The sequence below is a fragment of the Dromiciops gliroides genome, chromosome 5 (assembly GCF_019393635.1).
Source record: "Dromiciops gliroides isolate mDroGli1 chromosome 5, mDroGli1.pri, whole genome shotgun sequence".
NCBI lineage: Eukaryota > Metazoa > Chordata > Mammalia > Microbiotheria > Microbiotheriidae > Dromiciops > Dromiciops gliroides.
The window spans coordinates 150,143,507-150,159,773 of NC_057865.1; the positions used below are offsets into that span (position 1 = coordinate 150,143,507).

At 34.9% G+C, this 16,267-nt stretch overlaps 1 protein-coding gene across 6 annotated transcripts in view; it reads left to right on the top strand.

Moving 5' to 3' along the window:
• PHTF2 (putative homeodomain transcription factor 2) overlaps positions 1–16,267 on the top strand; it is a 164,277-nt gene that overhangs the window by 105,148 nt on the left and 42,862 nt on the right. For 5 of the 6 annotated variants that reach the window (XM_043967329.1, XM_043967330.1, XM_043967325.1 and 2 more), the window contains 3 exons: positions 4,427–4,592; positions 5,817–5,981; positions 15,047–15,242. In XM_043967329.1, the coding sequence (XP_043823264.1) occupies positions 4,427–4,592; positions 5,817–5,981; positions 15,047–15,242 (527 nt within the window). The remainder of the gene's footprint in view (positions 1–4,426; positions 4,593–5,816; positions 5,982–15,046; positions 15,243–16,267) is intronic. The other variant, XM_043967328.1, reaches the window with a different exon arrangement.

Here is a 16,267-nt window from a genome sequence, read left to right on the forward strand (position 1 = left end):
TATCCACTGCGCCACCTAGCAGCCCCTTTATTTGTTTTTAAGGTGTGAAATAGAAAGGATGGAAGATCATGGTAGACAAACTTAAACATTTTGGATATAGAAATCCTCCCAAATTAATGTTTGGTATGTTTAATCCTAAGGGCTGCTATAGATTAAGATTTTACCTGAACAGTAGGGAAGTCTACCCTTGAAATAACCTTTGGCTTAGAAGTTATGTACTATGTTATTTAACATATGTCTCAGGGATTTCTGGATATCTGGATATCATTTCCAAAGTCAAAGTCATTCAGAGGTATAATTTGTAAGCTTAAAAATGATTAAATCCCCTTCTGCAAAATATTTATTATATGGGCTTCACATAACTGATATTTCCTCTGACTCTTTAAAGGGTTGAATTTGTAAAAACAAAACAAAAAAATTTTAAAGGGTAGAATTTGTGTAAAATGCCTTCTGGGAAGATAAGAAATTGTTTTTCAGTCATTTCAGTCATGTCCAAATCTTTGTGATCCCATTGGAGATTTTTAGCGGGCAGGGGGCCACAGATATTAGAATGATTTGTCATTTCCTTCCCCAGCTTATTTTGCAGATGAGGAAACTGAGGCAAACAGGGTTAAGTGACTTGCCCAGGATCACACAGCTAGTAAGTGTCTGAGGCTGGATTTGAACTCACCAAGATGAGTCTTCCTGATCCAGGGATGGCACTTTATCCTGTGCCACTTTAATATGAAATTACAGACTTTTTATTGGGAACTCAAAATTTAAAATCCCTTATGTTAAAAAGTGTTCTTTCATATAATTGGAGAAAAGTAAAATAAAAGTTTTCACTTGGGAAAAAATGAATTTATAGTCTCTTATTTTTGCTAGTGACACAATATTACTGTTTGCCACAAGGAATTATGGCATAGTAACTGAAGAGATGGCAAATTCCCACATGTAATTGCAATGTGTAAAAGGTTAACAGTTTGAGGAACAACTAATAAAACTTTGAATACTACTAGTTCATGGAAACCTCAAAGTCAAGGAGAGTTTTTTAAAATTTACAAGTCCAATTGAATTTATACACATCAAAACCTGTTTTATGAGGAAAATTAAGTATCCCAGGAAGAAAACCATTAAGGGTGACTTTCTGGGAAACTCTTTTTCCAGCATTTTGCAGATGTCTCCCCTCAGAAACAGTTTTTGATGTCTAATTTTCATTTAAATAAACTTAACACAAAGTATTTGCAAGGTAAAATTTAATTTGTATATAGAATGGTTGTACTAGAAAAACATCTACTAAAAAATGGCTTTTTAGGGAAGGATTTGTAAATAGTTTTAAAAATATTGATATTTGAGTCATTTTGTGAGACAACTTTTTGTGATACAAATGTCTTTTAAAAACAAGTTTTCCTGTAATAAAAAATAACAATATAACTATTTTGTGAATAATATAGGATGTTAATTTTCCCCTATTGTTTTAACCTTCCTCTCTTACTGCTATAGTTTTTTCCAATATTCTTGAGTCTTTATAATTTAATTAAACAGACAATTATTAAATCCCTGTGATAGTCCAGTCCCTCTTAGACACAATGGTGATATAGAGACAAATAAAACAGTCCCTATCTTCAAGTACCTTTCATTCTGCTGGGTGTGTGTGTGTGTGTGTGTGTGTGTGTATCTATATATATATATCTATATATACCTTCTTGTACTAGGCAGCTTTGTTTTATGTCCCATTCCTTGCTACATCTAGGTAAATTTATGTGTTTATAATGCTTAGATTTTATGACATTTTGATGTTTCTTGTTATGGATAGTGAAAATAAAATTGATTTTTAACATATTATGAAATGTGAGGGGGGAAAGTACTTAATTTAGAAAGTATCAATTAGTTCCCACCCTGAGAAGCATCATCATTACTTCACTTTTCAAAACCTTATATACTTCCTAGGGCAAGAATACTTGGCTTTAATTTGGGGAGAGGGTTTCTTTGATATGATATTTCAATGTATATGTTTGGCTATAGTACAAGTATCCATTAGAAAGAGCACTGGACCAGAATTCAGAAGAGTTGGGTTCAAATCCAAACTCTACTTTTCTTAGTTTTATGTCTTTCATCATGCTGTTTTGAGCCTAAATTTTCTTATCTCTGTGGAGCCTCCTCCTCTATAACAGGTGGGTAATATTTATATTACCTGCCTTTGTAAAGAGGGAAAGCCCCTTATAAGACATAAAGTTCTGTATCTGGTTGTTAGAGCAGTTGTGATGATGGGAGTCATTGGGAGGCAAGAGCATGACCTATTGAGGATTTCTTGTCCTATTATTACATGACTATTATAACTTATAGTACATACAATAATATTTCCAGATGATGAAGTCTCTTGGAGAACATGGGCATTGAAGTATTATATGATATAGATAATTCATCTTTCCAGATCTCAAAAGAGATTTTTAATATTTAGTCTGGAAAAAAGACTACTGAGGGTTGACTTGTGTATATATGAGATATAGTTGGTTTTGATATAATAATAATTTGACATAACAAATACTTTCCTTCATAATTGTTGCTTGTAGAAGCAAATAGAACTATCTCTATTAAACATTTAAAGTTCTTTACTGCTGGGCCCCAACATGCCTTTTCAACTTCATTACATATTATTCCACTCTTTGATCCTGTCAATCTAGACATTCCTTATTTGCTGTGCTCCATTTCTTGTATTCATGTCTTTGTACCCCTCCAACTTAACACCTTGTATATATTTTATATACACACGAGTCGCCTTAGTAAAATCTATGCTTCTTGAAGGCAAGAATTCCCTTTTTTTTTCTTTGTATTCCAGTGCTTGACACTGTGTTCTGGTACATATTAGGTGCTTTAAAAATACTTGACTGGTTGATCCAACCCAGAAGTTCTCTCCCAACAAACAATAACTGAGTTAAGCAAAAACATTCAACATAGCAATTACTCCTGAGAGGACACGTTTGTATTTATAACATTTTTCTATTATATTATCTTTATTACATTAATAAAGATACTATTAGAATGCTAAAATATCACAAAATAGTTTTGAATTGTAGAATGAAAGATTGAAATTACCAATAAGTATAATTTTTCTGATGGGAAAATAAAGTGAATTATTGAAGTGAGTTACAGGATTAGAACAACAACAACCAAAATTTATATAGTGCTTATTATGTGCTAGGCACTGTGTAGTCTACAATTATTTAATTCGATCTTTACAAACAACCCCTTTTTAAATCATTATTTTTATTATCCTCATTTTTCAGATGAGGAAACTGAGGCAAACGGGTTAAGTTACTTGCTGAGGGTCACACAGCTAGTAAGTGTCTTAAGTTCGATTTGAACTCATGTCTTCTTGACACCATGCTTGATGCTCTCTCCACTGAGCTAACCTAGCTGTCCTTATAGGTCTCACAGTCTACTTGCCTCAGAACCAAAGATCCCTCCCTGGTCACCATTTGATGAGCTGCCTTCCCTATTAGAATGTAAGCTCTTTAGGGGATAGGAATAGTATTTTTTAAGTGTCTAACCCCAATAATAATTTACATAGCATTTTAAAATTTGCAGAGTGCCTTACATGTTAGCTCAGAAAGGATCTAGTAAGTAATAAATGCATTTTCTTACTTGCATCCATTCATTCATCATCTATCATCATTTGGGTTGGCTTAAAAATAGTCTTTCCTGCAGAAAGGAAAATTAAGACTAAACAGTCACACAGTGATCTTCTGATGCTATATTGTCACGTTTTATACGTGAAAATTTATCTGGTTTGAAGGTATCTTAAATACTTAAGGAGGCAACAGACTTTTGGATTATTCTCTTCAATGAAATTGAATAAATATGAGGCACTTGAAATTCATAAGGAAAATAATATCTAACTTGATACCTAACTTGAAATGCTTAATATGAAAATGCGTTGACAGAGACCAGCCACCTTAATCCTTGATCATTTCAAGCCTTGATGTATATGTAGAAGTTTTACTGGGGAAAAATGTATTCAGCAAAGTTTTAATTAATAATTTTAGAATGTTGGAGCCGCACAGATTTTTGTCTTTTTCTAACATAAGTATAATTTTCAAAGTCAGGCTATCACAGTGCACCTAGATTTGAAACATAAAAGGACATATTTAACATTAGTCATATTCTTTTAATTTTGTAAATATAAGAACAATGCATCTAAATTTCTGTGTACTTTTGAAATATTTATTAAGTTGAGTATGGCATGATTTCAATTTCTTCGAGTAGCAAGTTCAGCCAGCTGCTAGCAATAAAAGTGTTTGACAGAGCTTTGCTAAAGTATTATTTTTAACTTCTAATTCAAAATCTAAAAATTAACTGACAGCATGCAATATGAGTACTTTTTCAGAAAATAAAATTTTGGAAACAGCAGTGGATACAATTAAACTTTTCCTTTTCTGTTTTGCAGTTGCCGCAATAGTATTATTCTATTCAGCTCCAGGCCCGCATAGTATACCTCTGACTGAAGTAATTGGGCCAGTATGGCTAATGTTGCTACTGGGAACTGTACATTGCCAGATTGTTTCAACCAGAACCCCTAAGCCTACTCTTAGCAGTGGGGGCAAAAGAAGAAGGTACAGTGTTTAAAATGACAATTTTGTTCATCAAACAAAGGTTTTATGTGTGTGTGTGCGCGCGCGTGCATGTACACATGCACAAAATGATTTTGGCTCTAGTACTATAGATAATACACAGGAAGGAACAGTGCAGTGTTTTATAGATTTCTTGATTATTATTTTAATCTGCAAAAAATAAAATGTGTTTTCATGGTAAACTTTTTATATGTAAGGCCCTCATCTTCTAGACAGAACTCCAAAATTACATTCCTTATATCATGCCTTGTAAGTTCTTGAAATAGGTATACTAATTTTTTCCCAAAGAGAATTTATAGTTACTTAGAATTGCTGATAGTTACTAGCCTTGTATTATATTTAACATTACCAGGATGTACTATTTAAGATCAATTTGGAGTTAAGATATAGCATAAACATGGGTTAATAAAGTTCTTTTAAATCCCATTTATTGAATGCTAATGGGATTTTGAGGCAATTGAATATTTCCCCTTGCCTTAAATAAGCCTGTTAAATCTCATTGGCCAGACAACAGCAGTGGACTTCAATTTTTTTTTTTAAGTGAGGCAATTGGGGTTAAGTGACTTGCCCAGGGTCACACAGCTAGTAAGTGTTAAGTGTCTGAGGTCGGATTTGAACTCAGGTACTCCTGACTCCAGGGCCGGTGCTCTATCCACTGCGCCACCTAGCTGCCCCCTTTTTTTTTAAATTTTTTTTTTTAGTGGACTTCTATTTTAAAGGGCAATTGAAGTGATTTCTCTTTTGATCATTGTTGCTAAACAATTGCTTTTTCCCCCCCACAAATTTCAAGCATTAAGATTTTGAATTTGAAACCAATCCTTCATTTCTATTTTTAAGGATAACAGTATTAATAGTATTTTAATGACATTAAAAATTAGATCATAATTAGTTCTAATCTTGGTCTTTTTTCATTTGCTGATAGGTGGCACACAAATAGGAAAGATGTTCTTGTAAACATTTGTTCATTGTGATCCTTACAACTAAATGCCCACTGACATGTCAATATGAGCAAATCTATTGGCACCCATAGAAATTGGTTTTTGAATGTATTTCATGCTGTTTGGATTAAATTTTAACCAGTTAATCTAAATCTTACTAAATGTTAAGGTTCCTTTCTTTTATGTTTATATAAATTGCTGAACACATTATAGAGCAAGTGGTTATTAACACAAAGCTACCTTCCACTTTTAATCTCTTCTGATGAAGGAAATTAAGAAAAGCAGCACATTTGGAAGTACATAGGGAAGGAGATGGCTCTAGTACTACAGATAACACACAGGAAGGAACAGTGCAGAACCATGGTACCAGCACTTCTTACAGTATTGGCGCTGTCTTCAGAGAACTCTGGCATGCTGCTTTCTTTTTATCAGGGTTTGTATTTATTCAAAGCTATGTTTGTCTTAGAGATTCATTATCCCTTTTCTGGCAAAGTTATATATACATATATATGTATGTTTATATTTTATATGTATATAATACATATATAAACATATGTTTGTTCATATATGTTTGTGTAGCTTTAAATCCCTAAATTCTTACATAGTTATTTGATCTTTATTTTGACAAGTTTTACTGTAGGCAGTAAAAATGATAATCAGAGATTTAGAGACATAAATATAGATATTTAAGAAATAACATAAAAGCCCAATAAATTTTTAAAAATAGGATTTTTTGTTAATTTCCTTAGCATTAATCTCATAATTCAATTCACTGGTAAAATTGTGCTTTCCTATAATTCTGGATATTGATTCAGTTTTGTGGTATATGGTTGATTTGTATGAAAATAATTTCCCTCAAATCTTTGCTTTTGTGATCCTAAACCATTTAAATTAAAACACACAGGAGTTTGTTGAAGTAAAAAAAAATTGTAATTTATGATGAGATATTACTTTATAAGATTAATTTTTTATTTTTCATTCTTTTTTTTTTTTTTTTTTGGTGAGGCAATTGGGGTTAAGTGACTTGCCCAGGGTCACAACAGCTAGTAAGTATCAAGTGTCTGAGGCTGGATTTGAACTCAGATCCTCCTGACTCCAGGGCCCATGCTCTATCCACTGTGCCACCTAGCTGCCCCATTCTTTTTTTAATAAACATTTTTATTTAAAGTTTTGAGTTCCAGATTCTATCTTTCCCTCCCCTCATCCCTTTCTGAGAGCTTTCATTCGTTTTTCCCTTTTTAATAGTATTTATTTATTTGCAATTACACATAAAGATAGTTTTCAGCATTCATTTTGTTTGTTTGTTTTTTTGCAGGGCAATGAGGGTTAAGTGACTTGCCCAGGGTCACACAGCTAGTAAGTGTCAAGTGTCTGAGGTCAGATTTGAACTCAGGTCCTCCTGAATCCAGGGCTGGTGCTTTATCCACTGCGCCACCTAGCTTCCCCCTCAGCATTCATTTTTGCAAGATTTTGAGTTTCAAATTTTTTTCCTCCTCTTCCCTCTCCCCTCCTAAAAGCAGCAAGCGATTTGATGTACATTATACATTACAATCATGTTAAACATATTTCCACATTGGTCATGTAGTGAGAAAAGACTCAGAACAAAAGGAAAAAAATACAGGAAAGAAGAAACCAACCAACCAAATAAATAAATAGATGGAAAGTGGAAATAGTATTCTTTGATCTGCATTCAGACTCCATAATTCTTTCTCTGAATGTGGAGAGCATTTTCCATCATGAGTCTTTTGGAATTGTCTTCTATCATTGTATTGCTGTAAAGAACTAAATCTATCACAGTTAGAGAGTGTTCATTCTTAATAAATATGTTAGAATAGGGAAGAGTATAATTGCAGTGAAATTTTAGGAATACATTTAACTAAGTCCATTTGACCAACATAAAGTTATTCTTTTTTTTTTTTTTTTTTTTTTTTTGTGAGGCAGCTGGGGTTAAGTGACTTCCCCAGGATCACACAGCTAGTAAGTGTTAAGTGTCTGAGGCTGGATTTAAACTCAGGTCCTCCTGAATCCAGGACCGGTGCTCTATCCACTGACACCTAGCTGCCCCAAGTTATTCTTTTAAACCCTTAGTTGGTAACATTCCAACTCTTTTGAATGTACACTTGAAATAGGTCTGAAAAATTAGAGGGAAAGTGGTGAAAACATTCATTATAGCTTATGTAATTAAATTAACATAAATCGAGAAAAGGGATAATGCAAATGAATATGTGCATTTTTCCTGTTAACTCCTTTACTAACATTGTCTTTTTATATTTTCCTAATTGTGCTCTTATGCCAATCTTCTTTGATCATGATTTTATTGATATTCTTTTAAAATGTGTTGCTGTGTATAAGTGTAATAATATGACTGTATTTGTTGCCAGGTCGATGAACTCCTTTGAAAACTAAGAAGTATATTTTTCACATAGACCATTTTCTGACAACTTCTATTCCTTGCCTTATTATTTTCAATAAGATAATAGGAAACTTTGGATCTTTACTATTTTTATCATAACATATTGAATTTTCATAATGTCAGATACAGTATTTATGTATCACTATCTGGGGATATAGTAATAAAGCGACTGTTAAAAATTTAGTTACCTTTGACAACATTCATGGTAAGCATGGGCAAGAATTCTTTTTTCCCCTCTCAATTCTAAGTGAAATAGAGGTAGGAATCATAAAACCTGGGTTCTGGTCCCACTTCTATCACCATAGCCATTGCCATATAACCTATAGATAAATCTCTTAATCTTATTCACCCGTAGTTTCCTATAATATGGAAAATCAGGAAAATAATACTTGTTTCAAGGTTTTTATAAAGATCAAAAGATATGGTAAAAAAGCACTTTGTAGTCTGTAGAATGCTATGTCAATATAATATATTCTCATTTACATTTATTTGGTGAGCAGAAGGTTAGTGGCAGAGCCTGTGTAAAACTAAGTTTTATGTCATACCACCAAATATCATAGCCTTTAGACTATTATGCCACATCCATAGGATTTTTTTTTTTTGGCGGGGCAGTGAGGGTTAAGTGACTTGCCCAGGGTCACACAGCTAGTAAGTGTCAAGTGTCTGAGGCCAGATTTGAACTCAGGTCCTCCTGAATCCAGGGCCAGTACTTTATTCACTGCACCACCTAGCTGCCCCCATCCATAGGATTTCTTACCACTTTATCACTAGTCTGAAATATCTTTGTTCCTAAAAGTGTTCTAATTTAGGAAGATATATAGAATTTATTATTCTCCTTACATTGCATGGTACTATCAATAATAAGTCAATTGAATTTAACACACTATTTAAACTTATGTATGAGCCTTAGGAGTTTTCTGTGTTGGAATTAATATTTTGACATATATTGACATATACTTGATCCTCTTTTCCTTTACCCTTCCCTTAACTTGGTCCATTAGCTGGTGTTTAACAGTTTGCTAGAGATGTGATGGGAAGGCTCAACTACTGATGTTCTCAGCATAATAAATTAATACAACTTTGAAGAATTTATATTTTTAGACTGGGCTCACCTGTCTTCAGTCCAGGATGGAAGTTCAGGGGCTAATCATTAACTCAGTCCTAGTCTTGCTGGGCATGGTAATTTTGATCAATTCCATTACCAGCCTAGACTGGTTTATTGGTGCTTAGGCTGCTTGGCGCCCTCCTACTCTTAAACACTCATCATATTTATGCTGATCGTACTACAGACCAATGCAATCTAGTAGACATTTATTAAGTGACTCCTGCGTGCCAGGCATTGGGCAAAATGCTGAGGATAAAATTAATAAAAAGAAAGACAGTCCTTTCTAGGAGTTTAAAATCCAATGGATTAGATCTCAGAAGGCACATCCCACTTCAGCTCAGAATTCCTAAGCTCCGGTATCTAGGATTAAAGGTATGTGCCAGCACACCTGGCCAGGAATTATCTTTAACCTTACATGAGAAGCCATGTGTCATAGTGGATAGAAGGCCAGATGTGTATTCAGGAAGACCTAAGGTCAAGTTCTACCTCTGACCATGTGACCCTGGGTAACTTAATTAACCTCTCAGCTGTGACAGTTTGACCAGCATCAACATAGAGTTTCTATCCTGTAAGTTCACACTGACAAATGAAATCAAAGTTCTGAGCTACATCCCTCCCATCCCTCTAAACAAAACAAAACAAAACAATGCTGTAAAATGAGGAAATGCAATATGGTAGATAGAGAGTGAGGCCTCAGTGAGGAAGACATTGGGTTTCAGTCCTACTTCTGACACCCATGCTATACTGGACATGTTACTGACTGTCTTGGTTCACCAGGCAGCTGATGAAGTGGAGAGAAGTTGTATGTATGCATTGGTACAGGAGATTTCTTCATTGGCTATGTTCTATACCAGCAAAATCACAGGTCAGTTATCAATCAATAAGCATATGATATTCACCTGCTGTGTGCCAGGCACTGTGCTAGATGCTAAGATACAAACAAAAGTGAAAACAATCCCCACTCTTAAGGAGCTTACACTCTAACTGGGGGAATGCACACACAAAGATAAAAGGTAAGGGACAACTAGGTGGTGCAGTGGATAAAGCACCAGCCCTGGATTCAGGAGGACCTGAGTTCAAATTTGACCTCAGACACTTGACACTTACTAGCTGTGTGAGTGACCATGGGCAAGTCACTTAACCCTCATTGCCCTGCAAAAAAATCAAACAACAACAACAACAACAAAAACAAAACAAAGATAAAAGGTGATTTTTGTCAGGAAAGCGCTGGCAGCTAGGGGGCAGTTACAGCAAGGAGCTCAGTCTTGAGGGAAACTAGGTGGCACTGGGGACAGCCAGTGCAAAGGCATGTGTGAAAAACAGCAAAGACCAGTTTGGCTATTACATTGTGCATGGAGGAGGGTAATGTGCAGCAAAGCTGGAGGGTTCTATTGGGACCCGATTGTGACAGTATTTAAATACTAAATACACAGATCATATTTGATTCTGAAAGTAATAGAGAGGTTACGTAAGGTTGTAAGATGGTCAGATTCATAGTTAGGAAAAATCATTTTGGAAGGGAGACTTTTTAGGAGGCAATTGTAAAAGTCCAGAGAATAGGTGATGGGGTCCCAAATTAGAGTCATGGCAGTGTGAGTGGAAAAAAGGGGGCAGGTGGGAGAGATAGAGAGGGAGAAGGCACAAAAACCGAGTAGATTTGTGAGAATGAGGAAGGAATTGAAGATGTCCCCAAGGTTACTTGCCTGTGAGACTTAAAGGAGTCTGGTACCCTTAAAAGAAATAGGGAAATTCAAAAAAGGGGGTGGGTTTAGGGAAAATAATTTTGAATTCTCTATTTGAGGTATTTAAAGGAAATTCAGTTTAAAATATCCAGTAAACAGTTGATAATGTGGGTCTGGAACTAAGGAGAGTATCTAGGGCTGGATATATAGATTTGGGAGTCATTAGCATTGATAGATAATTAAATCCATGTGAACTGATGAGATTACTAAATTAGAGAAAAAAGAAAAGAGGGTCTAGGACAGAACCTTGGTATAAATATTCACAGTGACCAGTTGTGTTGTAAATGATGATTGAGTAAAGAAGACTGATGAGAAATCAGACTTGTAAGAAGAGAACCAGGAGAGCACAGTATCAGGAAAACACAGAGATCAGAGTATGCATGCAGCTCTGGAGGGGATGAGTAGTGTCCGATGCAGCTAAGAGGTTCAAAAGGATGAGATTTAGAAAAGGCCATCAAATCTGTCACTGAAGAAATCATTGGTGACTTGGGCAGAATTTCAAGTGAGGGATGGTCAGAAGTCAGACCATTGAGAATTTAGAAATTAATGAGTGAGAAGGGATGAAGTGAAGGCAACAAACATAGACAGATTTTTTTTTTTTGAGGATAGATAAAACACCATAGTTTTCAGATGGAGAGCAAAAACCTGTCTTTACAGAATTTTTTGGTTGAAACTAATAGAATTCTATAACTAAGCAGGATCTAAAAGAACTTATAGGTACATACAATACAGTATATAAGTATCAAGGGCCTGCATCCCATGGAGGAAACCTCAACAGAGAGTTCCAAAAAGGAACTCAATCAGCATTGTGTATTTTCGAAAGGGACAGATACTGCATTTGATGTTCATATCTGTTGACTTCAGTATCTAGTTTGTTGTTGTTTTTGATTTTCATGTATTGTCACCTCCTTAGTCTCCACTCCTCCTGCCCCATTTCCCTTCCTTCTTCCACAGCCATTATAATTCTAAGTTTGTAGCAATGGAGCTAGGGCCAGCAACTTGGTGCTATAACCAGAAACAAGAGGTATATGTAAGAGCCCCCTTAGAATTTTCTAATATATCCTTTATTCTTGAGAGATTGGTTTTCCTGCTTCCTGTGCTCTTTATACTCCTGTCACATTTACAAGCTATTGAATAAATGTATTCAGCTTGTATTTTCTGCATGGTAGTACAGAGCATTACTTGATTTTAAATTGGCTGACTTAATGTTTTACTAATGTTGTTTATTTTCTTATAGTAGGTTTAGAACTACATGAACCAGCATATCCTTTAGAAGTTGATGAAACTTTTTTCCTGACTGGATTAAAACTTTGAACAGGAAAAATATGCCCACTATCATAATTTGTGCATTAATTTATATCTGTTGGTTGGGTGGAAAGACCAAAAAACATTAATCAATTTAAAAAGAAATTTATGTGACTATATTGTACCTTTTTCCAAAGGTCATTTCTTCTCAAGAGTAACTATGTGAAATAAAAGCTATTGGCTATGAATAGAAAATTCAGTATTTTAAGGGCATTCCACCTTAAATGTGCCAGTTCGTGTCAGTGTAAGACTTGTTTGTCATACTAGGTAGAAAACTGTAGGCCTGGGCTGTGATACTGCACTTGTATTTTATTGCTTTGAAAATCCTGTGATATATGTAAGCCAATGCAGAAAATAATGCTTCTAGCGTAGCTTTTGGTTGGAGCAAGATGAACCAAATTCAATTTATTGTGTTCTTCCTATCTCAGAGGTATTTCTAACATCATTACCCAAATAACTGTGGCTCAGTATCAGGGTTGATCTGTCAATACTATTAACTCTGGTTTAACCTTATATCTTCTGTGTGTGTGTGTGTGTGTGTGTGTGTTACTATCAAAAGGAGACAGCTTTGAAAAACTTTTATATAGTTTTGTTTTATTGTGGATTAGAAACATGACCTTGGGGGCAGCTAGGTGGTACAGTGGATAAAGCACTGGCCCTGGATTCAGGAGGACCTGAGTTCAAATGTGGCCTCAGACACTTGGCACTTACTAGCTGTGTGATCCTGGGCAAGTCACTTAACCCTCATTGCCCTGCAAAAAATTTTTAAAAAAAGAAAAAGAAACATGAACTTGCTGCTTCTAAGGTGGTTCTTTTTAAAATCAAAATAACCTGAAAGTGTAATAAGAGAAAACAATTCAAAAAGCTTGCTGCTCAAAGATTTTGTAGCACCATTACATGTAATTGCAAAAAGCTGAAGCAACCTGAATGTCTGGCCTTAGGAAATGGTTTAATAAATATATTAGTCTACTGGAATGCTGCATGCAGTTTATATCAACAAGTATAAGGAGTAGAAAGAAATATGGAAAGACCTTTATGAAGTTATGTAAAGTAAAAGAAAAAAATTAGAACTAGAACAGAGTATGCACTAATTATAGACATGAACAGACAAGTGCATGAGAACAAATAGGCAAAGAGTAACTTGGAGTAACTGGATATTTGTTATAGTTTATTGGTTGAACTTCATTGGTTTAAACAGATAGTTGCAAAGCAAGCTTAATTGGGTTAATTGTTTACTGTTTTTATTAAAACTTTTTAAAGAAAAGAAAGTAGCTGCTTCTAACCTGTTTATTTATAACCTAATTTCTACAAAATGTTCTGGTCACATCAAGTCATAGAACCTTGCAGAACCTTTTAAATTAGATCCATAATCCTTTTAAATTAGATGCATAATCCATGCAGCAGTTTGATCTTATTATCCTCCCACAAAAAGCCAAGTGGATGAAAAATGCAAGTGCTTAGACTGTGATACATAGTTGGAAGGACAATCTATAGAGTTGGTCTGTCAACACATACACATGTGCACATATATCTTTAACAACCAAATAGATGCTCAATAAACTGGGCTCAGAATTAGAGGAAGAGAACCCTTTATTAATTTGGAAAGTTGGTCTCTGCTTTGAGTGTTCAACCCAAGTTTTTTCCTAGAAAAAGAAAATTTTAAAAATTCACTAGTGTTCTTTAACGATACTGTATCACTGCAAATCATGGAAAACCATAATCAAAATAGTGGGACACCCAAAGGGCAATGATGTGATAATTGGTGGATGTAAATAAATTACAAGAAGCAATGTAAAAAGTCTGATCAAAGAGATTTTTGACTGGAAAAGGAAGTAAGCACATCCCAGAGTGAGGGATAATAGATGACCTGTGTGCTAACCAATATAATGTCAAGAGAAATCATGAGATGACATATACAGGAGTCAGATAAAGTGATGAAGTTTGAATACTTTGTGATTCACATAGTTGGAGAGAATATCCACATTATTGAAAGCAGAGATGCACTGAAATACTTACATGTAGTATTATTTTTAAAGTTTAATAGGGCAATAGGATTTATAACTGGTAAGGACTTTCAGGCTTGGTGTTTCAAGGACCTTTGGGTCAAAGAAAAAAGACCAGATAATTCAGAAATAGCTCACCATTTTGGGCAATTTTAACAAGTGAAAAAAGTTGCTAAGAATCATGTTTCACTATTTTTTTTATCTAGAGTTCTCTATAGAAATTCAGTAAGTCTTCTAAAGGCTTTTACACACTATTTTATGAGAGTTGTTTCTTGAACTTCTTGAAGATATTTCATTTGCTTTAATTTTCTTTTCTTGTAAAACTGATACTTTGGGTAAAATTTGTTGGAACTTAGTGTTTTTATATTATAATTAAATTACGTTTTTATGAAGTGCTTTAATCACTAACTTGGTCAGAATTGAGCTCATTTCAGTTTGGTCTTGTAGTTACACTAAAGCCCTACTAACTGGTATTGAAGTAGATTTTTATCTTTCATACACTGCAGTTTTTGAGGATAAAATTGGTTGAACTTCTGAAGCACTGCCAGTTTATCTGTCAATCTGTTGGTATATACCAACTAATTCTCATATTCTAGTGTTAGATTTTTTTTGCTGTGAATTGCTTTTTTGGGAAAATAATAAAGCCTATAATATTCTCTCATAGAACAACCGATATTTTTATATTTAGTGGGTGAAACAGTAATATTACTTCCTCCTTTTTTTTCTTAGAATTTTCCACATCAGGTTTCACATTATTTAGGACTATAGTATATGAAACTGTTATCTTTGGTATTTAAACTGTCAATTCACAAATAAGAACAGGCATTGAAATTTTTGGTGATAAATGGCATATGATTGATGGAAAGTTAAAAAAAATGTAAGGGTTTTAAGACATGATGAATAATGCTTAATCTGTATTTTCCACTTTAGGTCGAAGAAAACAAAAAATTCAATTGATAAATCAACAGAAACTGATAATGGTTATGTATCCCTTGAAGGGAAAAAGACATTTAAAAGCAATGAGGATGGAATACAAAATTATGAACCTCAGTGTGAAGTCATTAAGTCAGAAGAGACAGGCTGGAACACAGGAACAGTCAGGAATACACCCAGTAGTCAGCACAGAGTAAGTATGATTTATTGAGAAATATTATTTCAATTAACATTCTATGATTTAAGGCTACTAGTAAGGATTGTGAACACAAATGGGCTCCTTTTAACTATTCAATTATTTGTTTATTTACTGTGCATTTGATTATTTAATTAGTCCTTCACAAACTCCTTTTAGGGACTGACCTAAAACTGGAGAGCTCAGGCAAAGCATGATGATTACGGGTTATCTCCATTATACAAAATCTCATTTTCATAGTGCCTTCAGCTTTACTAGGTTCTTTTCTCAGAAAAGCACTAAAATGTATTTAGCTGAAGTAATTCTTGTTTCATAGATAAGGAAACAGATTCAGAGAGAGGAAATGACTGGTAAAGTGTAAGGAATAGCCATTGAAAGAGCCTGGGGCCATTTAATGTCTGTGGGCCTCAGTTTTCCTTATATGTAAAGTGAGGGGCTCAGGCCAGACGGCCTCTGAAGCCTTCAGTTCCCTGATCCTGTGATCCCAGTGCTTTCCCTTGGAGATAGCATCCTTATTTCCAAGGCTCCAGTTGTCATGTCTATGCAAACAACCTCCTAATCTATAAGTGGCCTCAGTCGTGGAGCAGACTGTACTCACAAGCACTTTCACCAAACTGAACTGGTCGTCATTTCTCTGTTGTTCCTTCATGAAACAGCTTTCCTGTAGTCATCTAGGCTTAACACCACAGGTGTTTCTTGGAGTCTTCCCACTCTGTCACTTGTCAAAGCCAATCAGTGGCCAAGGCCCTTTGGTTTTCTCTCCTGATAGAATGTAGGCTCCTTCAGAGCAGGGATTATATCACTTTTGTGTTTATGTCCTTAGCACTTAGCATAGTGCCTAGCACATGGTAAGCACGTGGAAGTAGTGCTTCCTGATGGATTGTTCATTTCCCCTGAAATACATCTCCCATCTGTGTCCTTCTCTGTTCCAAACTACTACCACCTTAGACAGTGTTCTGGACCATCGTAATAGCCTTCCAACTTGTCTGCCTTCACTCAGTCTCTTCCTCTTTCCAATATGT